A 21,568-nucleotide genomic window follows, 5' to 3' on the forward strand; every position below is an offset into this window, starting at 1 on the left:
TCAAGACACTCCCCATCTCTGGAGCCACGCGCCAGGCGTACGCTTCTTCCTGACCCAACATAGGACCGAGCCAGCTGTCATTGGCCAAAGGGACGATCCCAGATTGGCTGAGACTCCGGCTCCCGCCTCCTCCGCCGGGGGCGGGGGGGGTGGACGTGGGAGCGGGCTCGTGGCGCGTGTGCCGGGGGTGGAGGTGTGGGGAGGTTCGCGCTCACTCCTCGGACACTGCAAAGCCTGGTCGGGTTCGTCACCCGGTCGCGCGCTCTAGGTGTGCAGAGACCTGGCAGCTATTGGGGCTTGAGTGCTGAGTACCAGGGTGGATAGGGGTGCTTGTAGAGTACATTCGGACCCTCTGACAGGCCCTGGGGGCGTGGGACTTTAGGAGCACAGTCCCGGATCTGCATTCTAGTACTTGTCGTGGACGCACTGAGCACCTGCCCAGAGCGTGGGGGCGCAGTAGCCTGCGAACTGCACCCGGAGGGTTGGGGGTGGGGTCGCGCGGTGTCAGCTTTGCAGAATGTGTACGCCAGGGGGAGGGTGAAGCGTGGCGGGAGGGCGAGGCGAAAGAAGGAGGGCGTGAGAAAGGAGGCGGCGGCCCGCGGAGGAGGGTTATCTATACATTTTAAAAGGAGCCGCCTGAGCGGTGCACAAGGAGACCAGGGGAGGTCTGACCGCACGCGCGGGACACGAGCGTACCACGCTTCCCTACTTTCAGCCCTTGTACGACACGGGGTCCCAGGACTCCAGAAGGCCAGCGACGCGTGCACCAGGAAATCCTGCAGCAGTGCCCTGCCTGAGACCAGCGGAGGTGAGACCGTTTGCTTCCCACCGCACCCGGTTCCTCGCGGGCACTTTTCCTGTAGCACTCCGAAACTCCTAGCAGGCGCCCGAGGGCTGGATGCGAGCTTGATGGACGGCTGCGCGCTGCCCCGACTCATGCCCGCCTCGCCTGGAGTCGCTGGAACCTGCTCTGCTCGGCGGAGACCCGCATCCCCGGAACTGCTGCGCTGCAGCCGCCGCCGGCGATCTGGCACAACCGAGGCTGGGGGCGGCTCGGCGGCCGTGGCACGCCGCAACGAGCGCGAACGCAACCGCGTGAAGCTGGTAAACTTGGGCTTTCAGGCGCTGCGGCAGCACGTGCCGCACGGCGGCGCCAGCAAGAAGCTGAGTAAGGTGGAGACGCTGCGCTCCGCTGTAGAATATATTCGTGCGCTGCAGCGGCTGCTTGCAGAGCACGACGCGGTGCGCGCCGCGCTTGCCGGAGGGCTGCTAACACCGGCCACTCGGCCCTCGGCCGCCCGCGCGCCTCCTGTTGCCTCCCCTGCCAGTGCGTCGCTGTCCTGCGCGTCTTCATCCCCAGACCGCCGGGGCAGCTCGGAGCCTGGCTCCCCGCGCTCCGCCTACTCGTCGGAGGACAGTGGCTGCGAGGGAGAGCTGAGTCCCGTGGAGCGCGAGCTGCTAGACTTTTCCAGCTGGTTAGGGGGCTACTGAGCACCCAACCCCTCTAAGGTAAATTCCAGGGCCGCGAGGAGGAAAGGCAGTAAAGGAGACACGTGGTGGGCGGGCCTGGCACTTTGCGCCACGGGGACCCAGTGCAGCCAGGGCTCTGCTGGGGCGATCACTTCGATTTCGCGCAGGCTTCATTTTTCCTCAACCTTTTTCAAGCCTGAGCAAGACCCGCGTTTGTTTGTCCGGGATTGCAAAACTTCCTCTCTGGGCTCTGCTGCGGATGGGGGAGGGGGAGGATAGTGGAGGGGAGCGGCCTCAGGGCCGGGCCGGCGAGGTCCCAGTACTGGCGGAGCCCGGCCGAGTCGAGTGCTGGAGGCGGGGTGAGTTTGCATTGCAAATCGCGTCCTGGGCCGGGGTGCTGAATGAGTCGGCGGGAGCGGGCCCCTGAGTCACCGCGGGCCGACTCTGAGCGTGCGCCCCGCCCCCGTCAGCGCCTCCGAGCGGATCGAGGCACCCACGAACTGAGACTCCAAAACTAACCAAGCAAACGAAACTACCTGCTGCGCCTTGGGAGGTGGGGCGGTGTCCACACACATTAACGCGTTCTGTCCCCTTCACAGCCACATCTCTGATTGTCTCCTGGTGGACAGACCCGCGTTACTTGCCCACGAAGCCTGGAGCGATGCCTTGCCCATGCTGTATGGTGCAGCTTGACCAAAAGCCAAGTGCTGACCTCTGCTCGGCCTCCACCCCTCGGAATGACACCTTCTCCCAGTCTGTGTAGCACTAGGACTTGGAGATTTCTCAGGAGAGGATTTTACAATGACAGTCTATTTTTTACGAATTAACTTGAACTGCTGGAGGGACTCTACTGAAAATATGAAGACTTATTTTTGTACAAAGGATCCTTAGGCTTGGAGCACAATAAAGATTGTCTCTGCCCCTCACCCCCACTGTCTAGAACTTTCCAACCTGGCCAAAGTTTGGACCAGTCAGGTCCTGAGGGCAAGATGCCTGACTGCACTTTTCCTCTTCTGAAGCCAGCCTGCCGCTGATGTTTGGCCAGCGTGGGAAAGTGTACCCGCTCTTGTAAAGTGTACTCGCTCTTGTAAAGTGTACTATTCTATAAAGTTGTTTTTCGTTGGTGTTTGCAGTGCCTTCTACCGTCTTGTCCCTGTTTCCTAGTGAGGGCTAGGCCTGGGTGGACAGTGTCTGGGATTTCTCTTGAGCCCCACATTGCGTGAGCTGATGCATGGGTGTGAGTGCCTATTCTAGCTATCTCTCCACAGATAGCAAAGCAATTCAGACACCTTGGAGGACAAGGGCTTTTATGCAGGTTGTCTGTAAACTAGTGTCTGCCCTGCATAGCTGCTTGCCCCTAGGAAGGGTTTGTGTGAGAGGGGCAAGTGCAGGGTGCTAGACCGAGGGTAGTTTGATGCTTGTGAACCATTGACTTCCCATCTCTGAATTGTGGGCATCTCCAAGCCTAGGTCTCTTTCTTCCTTACCCGGCTGGGTGGCCCTTGGCAAATTGCCTAGCTGGCAAATGGTGCTGAGTCTAAACCTTCCAGGTTTTAGAGGGGATGGAAAACGTGTCCATGAGCTTGCAGCCAGCATGTGCTGGGCCCCTGTGCTGGCTGCTAGGACTAGTGGCCATCCTTAGATCCTACAGATAGATCCCTCAAGGAAGACCTGGAAGCTTCCCAAGGACTCCCCACCCACCTTCCTTAGCCCAGGGAACCAGGCTGTGATTGCTGAGATATTACCCAGCTCCACCTTTGACCCTGAACCTCTGCAGCTTTGAAGTCTCCGAGTGTCCAAAGCTCCCTTTTATTGCAGTGGTTTGGGAGGGGCAGAGGGGATCCCCAGGTGGTTTTAGGGTGCTTCAAGCACCCCTTCAGGAGGGAGTGGTTTGGACAAGCACAACCGTTGGAGCTGTGAGAAGCAGGAAGGACTGTGCCACGGAGCAGATGTCTTCCATGTACCTGTGGTACAGAAGGCTGTATACAAGGAGTTCCTCTGTCTCAGTATAATGACGGGGTCCCTTCTTCCCCATAGGACCCAGAACCTTAGAGCCAGGGTCAAAGTTTGCCAGCTGTTCTGATGGGAATTAGGCTCAGTTGGGGTCAGCCCAGCTACAGCTTGGGGCCGCAGGACTGAGTGGACCTGTCTTGGTGGACAACATGAGACATGTCATGACCACTGTGGGAGAGTCATCCTTTTCCCAGGAGCCCATTGTCAGCCAGTGTCTTTACTGAGCCAGGAGACCTGGCTCCCGCTTTCTTTTTCATATCTCAAAGTGATTTGTGGAAAGGTGGGGTGTAGCTGAAAGCATAAGCCACCCTGTGTACACAAATCCCTGGTGACGTTAACAGTGTGCTCCTGTAATATAGTATATCGGAAGTCTTCATTAAGCAACTTTATTGGCTCACAGCTGTAGTCTGAACACTTAGACTGAGACAGGAGGATTGTTGTTTCAGGCCAGTCTGAGCTCAGAGGGGTGGGGGCGGAGGAGGCAGGACAGATGGCTCAGTGGGTGAAAGTGCTTGCTGTGCAAGTGTGAGGGCCTCAATTGAAATCCTCAGGGTTCACATAGAAACTGGGCTCACAGCACATCTGTAACTCCGGAGCTCCTATGGGGAGATGGGAGGCAGAGGCAGAGCAATCTCTGGAAGTGTACAGGCCAGCCATACTGGTGCACACAGCAGAAAAACGAAAGCCCCGTATGTCAAAGTGGAAGGTGAGGACCAGTGCCTGATGCTCTGATCCTCAAGCACCAATAGGCACATACACAACACAGGCACAGAGAAACTTCTCTGCTTCGTGAACTGAGGCTGTGTTTGGTGTGCCAGATAGAAACCCCAGCCTCAGGGAACTTCCCTTCTGCTGCAGACAAGCCTATTGGCAAGAGGCATGTACCAGATCGTGGGGAGCCTGGTGAAAGCTTTGCTTAAGCCCACAACCAGGTTACGGCTTAAGGAGGCTACTGCCGCCCCACCCTGCTTCCTGACTCCACGCAGTTTTGAAGCACCTCCAGATTGTATGATTTCCATGCCTAAGGAAACCCCAGTGCCTTTTATCACAGTGATGTAAGTGCAGCTTGCCGGCGAGTGACACCATTCTCTCTCTGATCTGTAGAACCGGGGTCCATCCCATGTCCATACACCAAACTTGCTGCATAGATCTCTTAAGCCTCTTGGAAGCAATCTGTCCCAGGCATGGTGTTTGGAGTCCCTGGCCCTGTGTTTCCCGCAGATGGTAGCCTGAGGGACAGAGTGGAGCTCTCTTTGGCAGCGTACTGCCCTGTGCGTGTAACCTGCCTCATGATAGGAGGTGTGGTCACCAACTAATTCATTACCCAAACTTATCCCCATGCAGCCACTGTAGAGAGTAGAAGGTCTGTTTACAAGCAGCCAGACAACAGGTGAGTCACCTGAGCTGCTGCTCTGCTCAGAAGGTCCCTTGAGCTGTCAATTATGGAACACCTATCCCCACTGATTAAGTGCCCGAAGCCACAGAACTTGATCATGGCATGTAAACGGGACTCTGGCCCTGGGCTTTCACTCATCCCTGAATAGTCAGGAGCGGTGGCCCTGAAGCTGTCCTGGGGAGAACACCCCCAACATTTGGTATTCCGGACGAACAAATCTAGACTAGGCAGAGTACCTCTTGGACAGGGCCCCTGGCTTGCCCTAGGCTCTGCTGGAGTGGGGGTGGGGAGCAGCCGAACTGCTGGAAGGAGAGCCGCCCATTCCAGGCAGAAGGTGATCTGGATCAGTTTGGGGAGTGGGGGCAGGGATAGCCTCTTGGAGCTCCCGTCCACAGGACAAGGTGGAGTAGTGCCTCCGAATGGTTACCAGCCACAGAATCACATTCAAGGTCATGCTTACCCCGGCAAGGGGTAAGTGAGGAAGTAGAGGGCAATCCAATGACCTATGATCCAGGGAGCACTAGTGTATCCTGGGAAGATTTCTATGGACTCTGGCTCAAAAATCACTTTCTCCTAAATCTGGCTCTCCACATTGTGTGTGTAGCGGGGAGTAGTCACTGACACACAAGGACCCCAAAATAGGTCAGGGAGGTCGCCAACGTTGAATATCCTATGAACTCAGGTCTCCAACCACACATCCAGGGAATCTTCACTGGCACCACCCTCTGTGTTAGGAATGGGGTGTGTCACACACATGTCACCCCCCCCCCCCAGAGCCCAGTCTCTGGTGGATGCCATCTTCTAGACAGCCGATGAATTCCTGCATGGTAGTGTCAAGGGGATATGTACTGGGTCCCAGGCTGCAGCAGAGGGCTGGGGTTGTGTCCTTTTTCCTCAGTTTCTCAGAACCATCTCTACAGTGTTGACCTCATAGGGCCTGTGATGCCCCAGGGTTCAGGTGAGTTGCGTAGACCAGTCTGTCAGTCAAGGCCATGTTGTACAAGGTTCTTTTCATTGCACAACTGAAGGCACCATACTGCCCAGGATACTGTCTTCCCAAGGAGGTCAAGGCAGCCCTGGGAGCCCAGCTGTGATTAGCCTTTGGAGTCCCCAAACCTGAGCTCTACAAGAACACAGGAACAAACACTCATGCTGCACGATGCAGGATGTCCAGGGCAGGCTAAGGAAAGCCTGGGGCCCAGAGCAAAGCAAGTGGAGTTTCAAGGGGATCCTGCCCTTCATCTCTCTTTATTTCGTGCATCCTTCTGCTTGCCATGGGTCTCCACTGTGATATGTGCCACCCCACCCCCCAAAAAAGACAGAGCCAAGAAACTGCACTGAAACCTTTGAAACTGCAAGTCGAGATAAACCTCTTCTGCTTAGGGACTGATTACCTCCAGCGCTTTATTGTGGGACAGGAAGCCCACTGAGACTCTCCTTGCTCTGAAAGGAGTCAGAAGGTCAGGCTTCTTCTTCACTGCTTCGTGTCTCATACTCACTAATTTAATGTTGTGAAGATTACACAAAGGAACATGAACAATTTAAATTGCAGTTGGCCTTCCGTATCCAAGGGCTTTCCAGTCATGGTACACATGCATGTGTGTGCGTGTGTGTAAGCCAGAGGCTGATGTTGGGTTTCTTCTTCTGCACCTTAGTTTTTGAGACAAGGTCTCTCACTGGGCCTGAAGCTGTCTTATTGGCTACACTGACTGCATGAAAAACACCGGAGATCTTCCTATCTACCCCTCCCCAGAGCTGGTATTTCAGACAAATGCCTCTTTGCCTGACTTTTTTTTATTATTATTTTGTATGTCTATTTTTTCTTTTTTATTGATTTTTTATTGAAATCTACATTTTTCTCTGCTCCCCTCCCTGCCTTCCCCCTCCCTTTCAGCCTTCCCCCAAGGTCCCCATACTCCCAATTTATTCAGAAGATCTTGTCCTTTTCTACTTCCCATGTAGATTAGATCTATGTATGTCTCTCCTAGGGTCCTCATTGTTGTCTAAGTTCTCTGGGATTGTGATTTGTGGGCTGGTATTCTTTGCTTTATGTTTAAAAAACATTTATGAATGAGTACATGTGATATTTGTCTTTCTGTGTCTGGGTTACCTCACTCAAAATGATGTTTTCTAGCTCCATCCATTTTCCAGCAAAATTCAAGATGTCATCATTTTTTTTTTCTGCTGTGTAGTCCTCCATTGTGTAAATGTACCCACATTTTCCTTATCCATTCTTCGGGTGGAAACAACCTAAATGCCTGACTTTTTATATGGTTGCAGGGGGCCAAAATCATGTCTTCATGCTTGTGCAGTGTTTTAAAGTTTGAGCCATCTCTCTAGTCCGTTGAAAAATTTTGAGATGCTGGGGGTGCTGGCAAACATCTTTAATTCCAGCATTAAGGAAGCAGAGGCAGAAGAATCTCTGGTTAGACCCGGTCTACAGAGTGAGTCCCAGCACAATCAGGGTTACACAGAAAAAAAAAAAAAACCCTGCCTCTAAAAAACAAAACAAAATAAAATATTTTAACAAAACAATTTTACCCTTGGTAAACATGTGGGGACTTTTCTTTTGTCAATAGTACATGAACCCGGCCGGGCGGTGGTGGCTCACGCCTTTAATCCCAGCACTTGGGAGGCAGAGGCAGGAGGATCTCTGGGAGTTCGAGGCCAGCCTGGTCTACAAGAGCTAGTTCCAGGACAGGAACCAAAAGCTACGGAGAAACCCTATCTCAAAAATCCAAAAAAAAAAAAAATAGTACATGAACCCATCACATACAGCTTTCTGTTGTGTTGCCAGTCACAGAAGGAAGATAAAAGCACACGAGGGATGCGTAGCTTCTATAACATACTACAGGGTTCTATAGAGGAATCTTGAGCACCCGTTTTTGGGTGTCTTAGGGGTGGTAATTTCCCAAATCAGTTGCCCTCAAATATAAAAGACTGACTGGAAGAAATAACATAATGTTGCCATCTGCCCTTTTGTTGTATGATGCCAATTAGACATACAATTGCAAGAACATTTAGCTGGTATGCTAAATCTGACAGTACATAGTTCCAGGTATCCCAGAGAAACTGCATGGCCAGCGTTCAATGGTTTGTCTACTGTGTCAGTACTCTTCATCCTTGCTTACTGATGGGGAAGAGGTACAGGACAGGCATGGTAGCACACACCTTTAATCCCAACACTTGGGAGGCAGAGGCAGACAGACCTCTGCAAGTTCCAGGCCCACCAAAGCTATACAGTAAGACCCTATCTCAAATAACAGCCACAACGAAAAGGTACTGGGTTGACCCCACCCTTCTGTCAGCATATTCAGCATAAGTGGTTGTCTGCTGCAGGGAAGTCTCCCCACTAAGGCAGACATTGTCTCCTGTCCCCCCAGCCCTTCATGCTTACACTGTCTCCTTCCTGCCTTTGAAGCCAGCTCCTGGTTTGTATGGGAAATGTGACCCCTAAGTACCTAGTTTGTTCAGCTGTAGGTGTAACTGGGAAACCTTGAACTTGACAAAGGGGTGGGAGATAGCAAGGCTGAACACGAACAGGGTACAATGTCTCCTTAACTCACAAGCCTACTCCAGAGTCCCCTGACCCACCCGCTCGGGTTCAAAGGGAAGAATGAATACCAAGATGCTGAGGGACATGGGGACACTGTGGGTCCTATGGGGCTACAGAGCTCTCACACCCAGGAAGCTGGCCCTCAAGCCACCCCCAGACTGCCGTGTGAGGAGACCCCAAATATCACTTGCTTTCTGCCCCTCTTAAGATCAGAGTCCCTTGTAGGTGGTGACACCCAGACCTAGCAAGCAGTGGAAGGGCTGTGTCCGGGAATGCTGCTGTCAACAGGGCCCTGATGCTCTTACATCTTCCCTTCTCCTGAGACTGGTGACCTTCAGAGACCCGGGTACCACATGGCCATAGTCTATAACCAGAGGCAACGGTCTGACTGTAGGGTGAGACTGAAGGGACCTGATCTAGGGTTGCCAAGGGCAGCTTCTGGAGGCTTCATGGCACAGCTGGGCCCTTGGGTGGGTACATGCCTTCAGTTCTCTACTCGCCAGCCTGTTCCGGTGAGTGGCGTCTCAAACCCAGTCCGACTTTTAGAACCCAGAGAAGATGAGAGGGAGCCTAGGCTGTGAAGACAAGTGGTTAGTGGAGGGTGGAGGCTGCTGTCAGGGAAAAGACCCAGCACAATGACATGGGAGCTCCAGTCTCCCCCGGGGGACACACCCTCCTGGACTCTTTGTGGTGTCTTACCCTACCCAAGGCCCACAGGTATCCCAAGATGAACAGGGCTCCTAGTGAGCAGAAGTGGAGGTCACACCTCCCTTGTGTCTGCCTGAGGTGGGGACACCACGTTTGCTCTTTTCTGCTCACGTGGAGGGACTGGTTTGCCAGTTAGAGAGGAACCAGGGTCTAGCTTAGGCCTCTAGACCCTCCAAACCTTCCAAGCAGGTGAAGAAAAGACCTATTCCCTGGGCTCGGGGACAAGAGGCAGAGACCTTCGGCTCAGGAAGGGCTCCTTGAATGCTGATTGGAGGGTAGCTCCTCTGCTTTGACACCGGGTCCTGCTTCTTTCCAGAACTCCTCCTTTGTGGGCCTAAAGAAAAGAGGAATAGAAAAGAGAGGGGCTGAAAGCAGGTACGGTCCACTCAGGGTTGATTCTTGCTCCCACTGCTACCAGGACCCATGGAATCCTGACCTACCACTCTGGCCTTTTCCCTCCCTGGCTCCTGGTTGGGTTTAGGGGGGTGAGATGATTGGCCAGAGACCTGAAGAAATAGAGAACCTCACCTCCTGCCTCCAGGTGCTTAGCAGGGCCCCTCCTGAGATTGTGAGTTCCTGCCCCTCACCTCTACCCCCTTCATTTTACATATGGGAACAGGCCACGGTGAAAGTTTCTGCACCCCATTAGTCCCTCCATCACACAATAATCCGAATCAGACCAAATCAAACCGAATTAGAAAAAGCCCAGGTTTAATGGATGCCAACACTCCTGGATGGATAACTTTCCAGCCCCCCAGAGAGGAAATGGGAAGGGACCAGAAAACACGAGTTTGTTCTCTGGGGAGCAGTTTAAATACTCTGTGGAAGTGTTCTTAAGCGTCTCTGGGGAGGGGTCATCATTTGGCAGACTTCCTTGGAGGTGGAGTATGGACTGAGGCAGCTCCAGGGGAGGGGGTTTGGGCTGGAACATTCCAGACTCTTTGGGCATATGGATGCCAGGGCTGAGGTGAAGCTTCCACTCACACTGTGCAGAGGGCTCTAAGCTGCTAGGTGCCTAGGTGTCTCCCAGAGGTCAGGGACCTCCTGAGGGGTCACTCCTCCAGAGTGACTGCCCAAAGTCACTCAGCAACAGGAGGCAGGGGTAGGATATGCTTGCCAGTTCTAGTCCCTCTTCCCCGCGCCCAGGTACCCACACTCCACTGTGGAAGATCAGGGAGGGTGATGAGAGGCCATGTGGGTGCTGCTTGTTGTACCTCCAGCACCAGGAAAAGCCGGCCCCAGTTACTAACGCCTGAGGGAGCACATTTGCGGAGCAGCAGCAGGAGGACCTGGGGGCGTGACAGCTGCAGAGGCAGAGGTAAGTCAGCCAGGTCTGGGGACAGCACTTTAGCATCTCCTCGGGGCTTTCTCTGAGTCTCGAAGTCTGAGGTAGAGGTGTTACAAGGTGTTACATGGCAGATGGTGTCTTCTCTTGTGTCCTCATGTGATCCTCGTCTGTGTGCCTGTGTCCTGATCCCTTCTACAAGAAACCCATGTCGTAGGGATGGAAGCCACCCTAATGGGCCTCTTTTTAACTTATCTCTTCAAAGACCAGTCTCTAAGGCCAGTACTCTGGATAACCGGATGGTTGTGGCTTCAGCTGACAAGTGTGTGTGCACAGGGATCAGGGCAGCCCCCATCAAACAGGAAGGGAGGGGCCTCCGACACAGATGCATTCAAGCCACACCTCTCCTTCGCTGTTCACGTACACTGGCGAAGCAGGTCTCTCTTTGGGCAACTCTTGTGGATGGTAACTAGTCCAGAACTGATTTTCCATGTGGCCTTAGGAGAGATACCTCTCCTGAGACTAGAGTGGCTGGGACCAGACCTGAGAGTAGCAACAGTTACCCCCTAAGATCACAGCCCTGGCAAGGTGGAGCCTAGGAGGTTGGTATGGACTCCCTCTTCCCCAAGAGCTGCTAAGTGGGCCCCTTCTACTTGTGATCTCATGTGACAGAGACCTCAGAGCTGCCCTGATAGACTGAGGAGCAGGTAGCATCCCCACCCCCCAGCTGGCCCCAGCTATGGGATGTTGGGAGCCAATGTGACAGGGATGTTGGCTTCCCCCACCTGTTGGTAGATTACAGTTTCCCCCTAGCTTGTCTCTTGGGCCTATTCCTCTAGGTGATGTGGCCCAAGGTGCTGACTGTGCTGTGATGTTATCTGGGAGGTGAGGGTAGCCCTAGGCTCCCTATTACCTGCCTTCCCTGCACCTGGTGCTTGCCTGGGAGTCCCAGGCTTAGTCCAGTCTCCCAGAGGCTGGCTGTATTGATAAACATGCAAAACTCCAAATGAATTCAATTAATATCCAAATGAGAGCCAGGGAGCAGTTGCTGAGTGGCAGAGGCTGGGCTGGGCTGTATCTTGGTGCCTCAAATATTTGTCTCTTATTTGAATGCCTTTTTTAGGCTGGCAGGTGGGGCCTTCAGTCAGACAACAGCTGTTTTGTAAGTTAGGTTTGGGAAGATTTGGGCTGGGTTTTATGTGTCCAAGTCCACCTTCTGGGCTCCACAGCCTATCTCCTCCCTGACTTCTCCCTGTAGCCCTCCTAGGCTGGCTACTGTCTAAACCACACCCTCTTGCAAGGTAGACAGAGAAAGGAAGTAGAGGCCCGCTTGCCAGCTTGAGACTGGATAGCTTTGTGTTAGAATCTAGTTGTGGAGGGTGGGGTGAACTTAATTTCTGGGGGCTTGGTAATCCCAGGATGAAGCCGGGACTCCATGGGAAAGATATGGCAGCTAGACACACAGTTTTCTCAGGACAGGATGTGTGTGACCCAGACATCTGGGTGTGCAACACGTGTGTCTGATGCCTCTCCAGTTGTCCCTCCTATTCTGAGTCCAATCAGTGTGTAGTTAATCTGACTCCCCCACAAGGTGACAGCCTTGTCATTCCTGGGACTTAGGATCCTGGTCACTTCTCTAGTCAATTTTCCTCTGGACACATCTAGAATTAGCAAGGTCTTAGAGGCCAGTTTTTAGAACAGAGAACTTCTTCCTTAGTTTACCATGCTGGGGTGCCAGACCCAAGGTGTTTCCTGCTTCACTTTAGCATGTGTTCTGCACCCATTTCACAGATGGAGGCTGAGTCTTGATCATCTTCCTCAGGGCCACTCTGGGTGTGGCCCTTTCTCCTAACTAACAATGTGATTTCTTTAGCTGACCTTTAGCTGGTGGAAATGAGTTCCCAGGACTGGGCAAGGAAAGCTTATAGAGCGGTGGTTCTCAGCCTCCTTATGATGCAACCCTTTAATGCAGTCACTCATGTTGTGGTGACCCCCAACCATAAAACTATTTTTGTTGCTACTTCATAACTGTAATATTGCTACTGTTATGAATCATAATGTAAATATCTCTGTTTTCTAATGGTCTTAAGCAACCCCTGTGAAAGGGTCATTAGACTTCTAAGGGTCACAACCCACAGGTTGAGAACCAGTGCTGTAAAGGATAGGGGGGTCATGGGCTCCCTACAGCCTAGGATTAAGGGGTGGAGGAGTGCTGGGCTCACCTCAGCATCTTCCTGACAGTCTCTTTATCTCCATAGTGTCCCCAGTTTCACCCTGGCAGGGCCATGTTGTAACAATGCATCTTTGTAGTGATCTTGCTGGGGGCTCCTCCTCCCAAATCACCTTGCAGGAGCAAAAGCCTTACACCCCAGCCCTAGGACGCACCATGAAGAGAGCAGGCTAGAAGAGAGGATGGGACAGACATGGGCACACCTTTCCGTCTATCTCACGGTAGACCCCTGTTCACCCCTAACAGGTCTGTCCTTTTATTCTCATTTCTTCAAAGTGCCCACCCACCCTGCCCTCCTTCTGGGGGTGCTGGATGCTGAGGAGGCAGCAGAGAGAACTTTGGCCTCCTGCACAACTGGGTAGGAGGACTCTAGAAGTCATGATCAGCTTGGACCTGTAGAGAGGCAAGCTTCAGGCTTGTGCTAAATTTCCTGTCCCTAGTTACCTGCATCCATCCTGCCGTTGGAGCCAAGATCACTGGAATCCTGCCTACCTTCCTAAGACCATCACAGTAGTTCTGGCTACTTCTGTGGTGCAAAAGAAGAGGGGATATGAGAGGGTTCCCAGGGGTTGTGTAGACTGGAGATTGGACTGAGCTGAGATATGGGCCTTGAGCTTAATTGAGGGGTCCCAACCAGGACAACTGGTCACCACTCTGCAGCAAAGGCCTCTTGGTGGAGAGTGCCATCTCCCCCCAAGAGCGTGCTCTCAGTCACCTTCCCCAGAGACATAAGCCTGCCATTACCCTATATCTACCCCTGAATCTCCCCTCTTCTGGGGTACTTGGATCTTTAAGTCTTAGGATACTAGCGGAGTGGCTGACATCTTTCATTTGAGGTGTAAGTCTGAGCGGAAGTCTGGTGTACGTGCTGATGAATTCTGTGTTCATCTGTGTTTTGATATCCCTCAGTCACCACACCCAATGCTTCCAGAGCCACAGACTTCCCTGAGATTTGGCCCCTTCCCTGCCACGTCCTGCTATCTGTTACCACACCTTTGGGCTGTTCTTGAACTTCTTTTGAACAAAACACACATATGACCCTGCGAGCCCTAACTGCTGTGGTCTCTGAGGATGGCCACTGGTGACGACATGAGGGTCTGCCCTCCTCTCTGCTAGTGACAGTAGTCCGTGGTTCAGCTGCTACAGACAATGCTCTCACGGCTTTCTTGGGCTACTGTGTCTCTGTGGACTCAGGCTTTCTGCCATGTTCTGTTGGTACCCAGAAGGGATCAGACTAGACTTGCATTTCCTTCCATCAGGTATGATCACTGAGGGTTCCTGAGCAGAGCTGTAAGGAGCTCCTGGGCTTGACCTCCGGCTGAGATGTTAGGACATTAGGATAATGCCAAGAAAGAAAGAGTTGGGGGCACTGGCCAATGGATGTACTCCATCTTGTTTCTTATTACCCAGCTGTGGCTACTGGGAAGTCCTGTGATGGGAGCTGGCCTATGCTGTTGGCTTCTTACTGAAGCCTGGGATCACCATCTGGTTGATCACGTATCAGGCATCTCATTCCTAAGGGTTAAGAAGTTCTTCCTGCTTGATTAGCCTCTGAGGCAGATTCACTTGTGTAGTGGCCTCTGCCTATAACTCTGGTGCTTAGGAAGCTGTGGCACAAAGATGGAGAGTTCAAGGCTAGTCTTGTAAGACCTTTCAACCAGCCATCACCACACAGACAGATCTTCTACTTTTAAAAGAGGCCGGGTCAATTAATCTCGAGAGGTTTGATGACTGGGGTAGATTGGGATGCACAGGCAGACCAGCATGGCCCCTCCCTTCCATAATGGTTCTGGGACAGGGCCTGCCTGGAGCAGAAAGGGGGAGAAGGGATGTGAGGACCCGTTTCTCATTGTCAACAGGAAATGGAGGGCCTCTGAGATATTGGAGATTAATGGTCTTTCTAAAGTTCCAGTGAGTTCTCATGAGTTGTTAGTGATCTAGTGTATGGGTTCCAGAGCTCAGCCACAGGCAGCCTGGGGACAGGGCACTTCTAGAGTAGACATAGGGTGCTTGTAGGTGGATTATAGAACTTGAGCAGCTGGTGTTAGTGATGATAGGGGAGGCCAGCTCAACTAGGAGCAGACATGGGGCCATTGGCCTGACCCAGGCAAATTCACTGCTCTGGAGAAGACTTGGACTGGGGAAGAGTTGAAAGGCAGAGCCAGGGAGGCCTCAGGGCTCAACTGGTTCAAAGATCCCAGGGAAGTTGGGTCTGGTAAACTCCCACCAGCAAGACCCATCAGGGAGATGACCAGCAGTAGGTGGCAGGCTTGGAGGCAGGGTGGCAGCCAGACTAGCACCACCCTCAAGGCCTGGCCTCCCCTTCCCTAGTGGTGGCAGCTACCCCACCCCCAAACAGCACCAGGGTGGTTCAGGTTGAACCTGTTCTGGGCAGGGCCGCCACTGGGGGTGGATTCCAGCTTGTTTCTGCTCCGCTTCATTTGAAGCTGGAAACGCCTGGCCCAGCCTTGGCCACGCAAGCCCAGCCCTCAGCCCCAGGGCTCTACTTCCAAGACACAAGGCAGCCAAGTGCTGCGCCTCCCTCCTCCATATATGCTCAAGAATGACACAGGCACAAGGACCCTGTGGTGTACCACACACCTGTATACATGTGCATACCCAGATACATGCAGAAATATCCCCAAATAAACATATATACATGAACACACCCAGATACACCCAGCCACTCCAAAAACACACACCTAGATACATGCCAGAGACCACAAAATGCATACACCCAGAAATATGCAGAGAAACCCCAAAACAGACATATCTGCCCACACACAGATATATACAGCGACATCCCAAAACACACATCATGAAATATGTGCATACCCAGATATATGCAGATATCCCAAACACATACCTCCATCCACATACCCGGAGACATTTGAGACACCCTGAAACAGACACATATAGAAATCCATACAGAGGCCTTCCAAAACACACACATGCACATACCCATGTACATCCTAGGCCCTCTGAAACACACCAGACACATGTGATACACCCTGAAACACACGCACAGATTCATACTGAGATGTTCCAAAACATACACACACACACACACATACACACACACACACACACACACACACACACATCCAGTGTGGTGGTTTGAATGAGAATAATCCCTGTAGGTTCCCATATGTTTGAATGCTTGGGCCCCAGTTGGTGAAACTGTTTGGGAAGGACTAAGAGGTATGGCCTAGGAGCAGGAGTGCCGCTAGAGGTGAGTCTGAGGTTTCAAAAGCCCACGCCCTTCCCAGTTAGCTCTTTCTGCCTGCGCTTATAGATCAAGACCTGAATTCTCATTTCAGTGCCGTGCCTATCTGACCACTGTCATACTTCTGACGTGGTGGTCATGGGTTCCTACTCTCTGGAACCCTAATCCGCAAATGAAATCCTTCCTTTTATAAGTTGCCTTGGTCATGGTGTTTTATCACAGCTATAGAAAAGTAACTCAGACATCCAGATAAATGTAGACACCCTAATACACACATATGAACACACAGATGTATGTAAAGAGACTCTGAAACACACAGAGACACACTCTAATACACACAGACACTGAGAAAAGCATGGATACATACATGTACACAAACACATTGAGACAGAAACACACACAAAATACACAGACATGCTGAAACACACATACACACAGACATACACACAGCCACGCATGCACAGACATAAAATTCTATACATAAACACACCAGCATACACACCTGCACACTCCCAAAATAAGGTAGATTGTAGCCTTAGGCAGCGTAGATACAGGCCTGGGTGGCTCCATGCTGCTTACAAAGTCTGCCATGTTCATTCCCTATTCTCCTTATACTCCTTTCATTTATAAGCTCCTATTCAAACATCCCTTACTCCCGACACCCCATAAAGCAGAGACTACCCCAGCACACAAATTGACCTTGTATAGCATCCTGCATGATGACACTGGCCCCATCTGTCCATCTGTCCATATGGTGTTGGATAAAAGGGTTGGTTTCTAGATCAATGGAGCAGAATATATCCCCAGAGTAGACCCTATAAACATGGCCAGTTGGGCAACTCGATGGGAAAGGATGACATACATCTAGGGCTGCCATCAATCACTTGCTTTAATTCCTCCCTCTCTGTAGGCCTGCAGGCAGCTGAGGAACAAGAACCGTGCTCACTTCTTTCACACCTGATGGTGTGGAATACCTTTTAAGCCATTGATTTACCACACATTGCTCTTCTTTTTGTGGTGTTTGCTTAAGCCCGTTGCAATTTATTGTTATATGATGACAATGTGTGTGGGTGTGCATGCATGGTGTGGCGGTCAGAAAGCTGCTCTGTAGAGTCTGTTCTCTCTTCCTTCTTCACATGGGTTCCAGGGATCAAACTCAGGTGGCTAGGCATGTGCCAAAGTACCTGTATTGACTGAGCCATCTTGATGCTTGCTTTGCAGGTTTGTGTGTGTATGTATGTGTGTTTATGTGGGTGCGCATATGCATGTATATTTTGTTTCTGTATGCGTAAGCCAGGGGACCATCTCAGGAATCATTCCTCAGATATTACTCACCTTTAAAATTTCCTTTCTGGGGTGGGAAAATGGCTTATCAGAGAAAGCTCTTGCCCTAGAGTTCAGATTCCCAGCACCCATGCAGCTGTTGGCAGGTAGGCAGAGACAGGATCACTGGAGCCAGCTGGCTAGCTAGTTAACCAGCAAGCTCGGGGTTTAAGTGAGAGAATCTGCCTCATGGAAGATACCAATATCAACTTCTGGTGCACACACACACACACACACACACACACACACACACACACCACATACACATGCCAACAAGACTTACTTAATTTTTTAAGCCTAATCTAATTGTATGTGCATGGATGTATGGATGTTTTTGTCTCCATGTATGTATATGTACCACATGGCATTACTTGTAGTGCTCACAGTGGCCAAAAGAGAACCTCAGATTCCCTGGGACAGAAGTTACAGGAGGTTGTGAGCTGCCGTGTGAGTGCTGGTTGTTCAACATGGGTTTTCTGCAAGAGCAGGCAATGCTCTGTGTAGGTTTTGTTTGCTTGTTTGATTTTGGTTTGGGGGTTTTGAGACAGGATCTCTCTACATAGACCTGGCCGTCCTGGAACTCACGATGTAGACTAGACTGACTTTGAATTTACAGAGATCTGCCTGCCTCTGCCTTCCGAGTTCTGGGATTAAAGGCTTGAGCCACCATGCCCAGCAGCAACCAATGCTCTTAATTAACTCTCTGCAGCCCTATGGCATTGGCTTTCTTGTTGCTGTTTTCATAGATCTCCGTGTATTCCAGGTGAAGGCCTTGGACCAGTTATGTGCTCTGCAAGCACTTTCTTCCAACCTGAGGTCTTCTTAACATTGCTATTTATATTTTAAATGTAACAAAATCTAAGACATAACTTCTTTCTTTCATGGGTTGTGCGCTGGCGTCCTGGATGGGAACCCTTTGCTAGCCTGGTTGTTTTCAGCTCTGGGCTGCTGTTTCCCAGTGAACATTTGGCAATGTCTGAAGAACTTTTTGGTTGTCACACTTATGTATCCTCATGCACAGAGCAAAACAGCTCCATAGCAGAGAGATATGAATGTGTCTCTAAAAGGCAAGGCTGAGGATGGGAAGTCTAATGACCCTAAAGCCAGTAGTTTTTCCCATGTAACTGCTTTGAGTCACCCATGCACTTGTAAGTCACCCCTCATCCATCGTCATAACATCCTGCTTCCTTTTCCTGTAAGTCACCTGAACTGGTCAGCTGACTTATTTTATTTTTCAGTTTGACACAAGCTAGGGTCTTCTGGGAAGAGAGAAACTCAATTGAGAAAACTCTTTCATCAGATTGGCCTGTAGGCATGTCTGTGGGGCATTTTCTTGGTTAATGATTGATGTGGGAGGGTCCAGTCCATGTAGGTAGTGCCTGCCTCTGGGCAGGTAGTCCAGGCTTGTATAAGAAAGCAGGCTAAGAAAACCCGCAATGTGAGGAAGGCGGTAAGCGGCACTCTCTATGGCCTCTGCTTCAGTTCCTGCCTCCAGGTTCCTGTTTTGACTTCCTGTCCTGACTTTTCTCCAAGATGGACTACAAGGTATAAGATGACATAAACCCTTTTCTTCCCAAGCTGCTTTGGGTCACGGTGTTTCTGAGGCAGTGGGAAGCACACTGGGAAATAAGCTCACTGACTTGCTAAACTAGACTTGGGTGGAATCGTTTCTTCGATCCGTCATCGGTGCCCTATCTGGGTACATGGACATCTGTCCATGCCTCCCAAGACAGGAAGTCTCACGACAGCACCCTTTCCCATCTAATCACATTCACATCTTGCCCCAAACTCAACTGATCATATCTACAGGAGTCTACCTCTGGGATCTCTTATGGCCTTTCGATCAATAAATCTATCTTTTCACCCACCCCCACATTGTCTCAGCTTTAAGGCAAGTCAAGTGGAATAGTTGTGAGGTGGTGACTACCGACTCCCAAGAGAGTGCTGTGATGTGTCCTTCACTCTCTGAGTTGTCTTCACCCCCAACAGCTCATTGTTCACAAAAACATTCTGCTGTGATTTTTAGAATCAATTTGGGAATATTAAGATCAACTTGAGGAGGACTGACATTTTAGAATTGAATCACCCATGGACTTTTGTCATTTTTACCCTGATCTTTATTTGGTTTCTATCATTAGAGGTTTGTAGGGGTGTTTTTTACATTATTATTGTGTGTGCACATGGATGTGTGTGTGTGTGTGTGTGTGTGTGTGTGTGTGTGTGTGTGCGCGCGCATGTGGAGGCCAGAGGCTGCTGTTGGGACTTGGCCTCCATTGCATTTCCATTATTCATCGAGGCAGGTTCTTTCAGTCAAACCCAGAGCTCGCTGATATGGCTAGTCTTACTCTGGGCTCTCCTGCCTCTGCCTGCCAAGGCTGTAATTACTGGTGGACTACCATGTCCATTTGGCACTTGTGTGGGTCCCGAGGAACAGGACGTTGGTCCTCACGCTGGAGTGCCAAGTGCTTTCATCTCGGAGCCATTTCCTCAGCCCCCAGTGTTTTGTAATGATAAACTTTAGAGACTTGACATGTTTTCGGTATAACTATTTTGTCTTGCAAGTGGAGCTTTTGGAAAAAATGATTTCTTCTAGCTCATTACGTCTGTTTGAGGGCATAGCTCAGTTCTCGGCATCAGCATACCCTTAGGTTCCTGTTTTTTTGGGGGGGGGTCTATTTAACATTCATGTCACTGTGAATAGAGATAATTTTATTTCTTCCCTTAAAATATGCATGCTTTTAAAAATTATACTGGCAGAGCTTCCCAGTGAAAAATGTGGGATCAAAGTAGCAAGAGAGGTGCCCTCTTAGGCCCTCCCTAATCTTAAGGGGGGCAGCACCGGGGTCTGTTACTGTTTTCTATGTTAGGTTCCTTCCAGGATTCTAGTTCTTATTTTCAGTGTTTGGGCAAGTGCTCCATCTGTCATTGATGTACTGACAGTTCTCTTTCCACCTTAAAAAACGACTTCTTTACTTTCTGTGTGGATGTGTCAGCACTTACATGTGACGCTTGTACATGCGCACGGGTACTAGGTACTGAATCTGGGCACTCTGGAAGAGCATCTGGTGTTTTTAGCTGCTGAGCCACCTCTCCAGCTCTCGCGGTAGGAATCCATAGATGTCTGTTCTCGTCTCCTCCCTTCCATCATCTGAGCCATGGCCACACATTGTAATCTACACCATACTATAAGCAAACATAGCATTACTATTTCTTCTTCAGATACATGTCATCTTCCAGAAACATTGACAATAAGGGAAGAATCAGTTCTATTTTTACTTTAATTTATTCAGTTTCCAGTGCTCTTTGAACAGATCCATGTTTCTGTACAGCATCGTCTTCCTCTAGTTTGAAGAACATCCTTCAGTGAAGGTCTCACAACAACGAATCCTTCAGCTTTTCTTTGTTCAAGAAAGACATTATTGTCTACGTATTTGCTGAAAGGTGTCTGTGGTTGGCATGGAATTCTGGGTTGAAAGTTTCCTTTTTTTTCTTCTAGCCCTCACTTGCTTGGTGTCTGACCAGAATTTCTTTGCCCTCTGTGGGCTCTCTGGTGTTTCAGGAAGTTCCTTCTGTCTTGGCTATTCAACAGGCTGAGCACTAAGCTTTGGTTTCCCTTCCCATGGTAGCAGTCGCCCTGTTTGACCCGCCTGAGCTCTTTGGACGTGTTATGTTTCACACATGGTTCCTTTGAATATTTTGTCTACACTGCCCTTCTAGGCTTCTATCTAAGGTCCCAACTATACATGTATTAGAATTTCATGTCCACAGCTCTGCGTTGATCCAGCTTCTCTCCCCTTTTTTGTCTTTCGTGTGTGTGTGCACGCATGTAAGAGTGTGTGCAGATGTGCGTGCACACGTGTGTGTGTGTGCAAAGGCCAGAGGAAGATATTGGGTCCTCATCTCTCGATCTTATTCTCTTGAGACGGGGTCTCTCACTGAACCTGGCTAGGCCTGGCTGATCTCCCGTCTTCCCTTCTACTCTACACCAAGCCCTGGGGTTACAGGCATGCAGGGCCACACTCGGTTTTTTAAGTGGGTGCCAGAGATCTGAATCAGCCTCTAATGCTTTTGCAGCAAGCTCTCTCACACGTGAGCATCTCCTGCTTCGCCTTCTCCCCAACCCTTTCTTTGAGGCAGAGTCACGCTATGTAGATCAGACTGGCACAGTACTTGCAGAGACCTACCTGTCTCTGCCTCCTGAGTGCTGGGACTAGCTCCATCCTTTCCTTTTCACCTCTTTGCAGTTCAGCCTGTGGCATCGCTACTGACCCAACTTGTTGACTGACTTTCTTTACTGTGCCAAGTCATTGAGGAGCCCACAAAAGCATCTCTCATCTCCCCGGCCAGTTTTCTTTTGAATTT

The 21,568-nt window shown here is 50.8% G+C and overlaps 1 protein-coding gene across 1 annotated transcript in view; it reads left to right on the plus strand.

Moving 5' to 3' along the window:
* The window catches only part of Ascl2 (achaete-scute family bHLH transcription factor 2), a 31,355-nt gene extending 28,760 nt beyond the window's left edge, over positions 1–2,595 (plus strand). The window contains exons 3-5 of the mRNA XM_041666526.1: positions 163–268; positions 716–1,509; positions 2,070–2,595. Coding sequence (XP_041522460.1) covers positions 163–268; positions 716–1,491 — 882 coding nt within the window. The 3' untranslated portion in view covers positions 1,492–1,509; positions 2,070–2,595. The remainder of the gene's footprint in view (positions 1–162; positions 269–715; positions 1,510–2,069) is intronic.
* The last annotated feature ends 18,973 nt before the right edge of the window (positions 2,596–21,568 follow it).

The sequence above is a fragment of the Microtus oregoni genome, unplaced genomic scaffold (genome assembly GCF_018167655.1).
Source record: "Microtus oregoni isolate MIOR12 unplaced genomic scaffold, Mior012 000016F_ref0000370, whole genome shotgun sequence".
Classification (NCBI taxonomy): Eukaryota; Metazoa; Chordata; class Mammalia; order Rodentia; family Cricetidae; genus Microtus; species Microtus oregoni.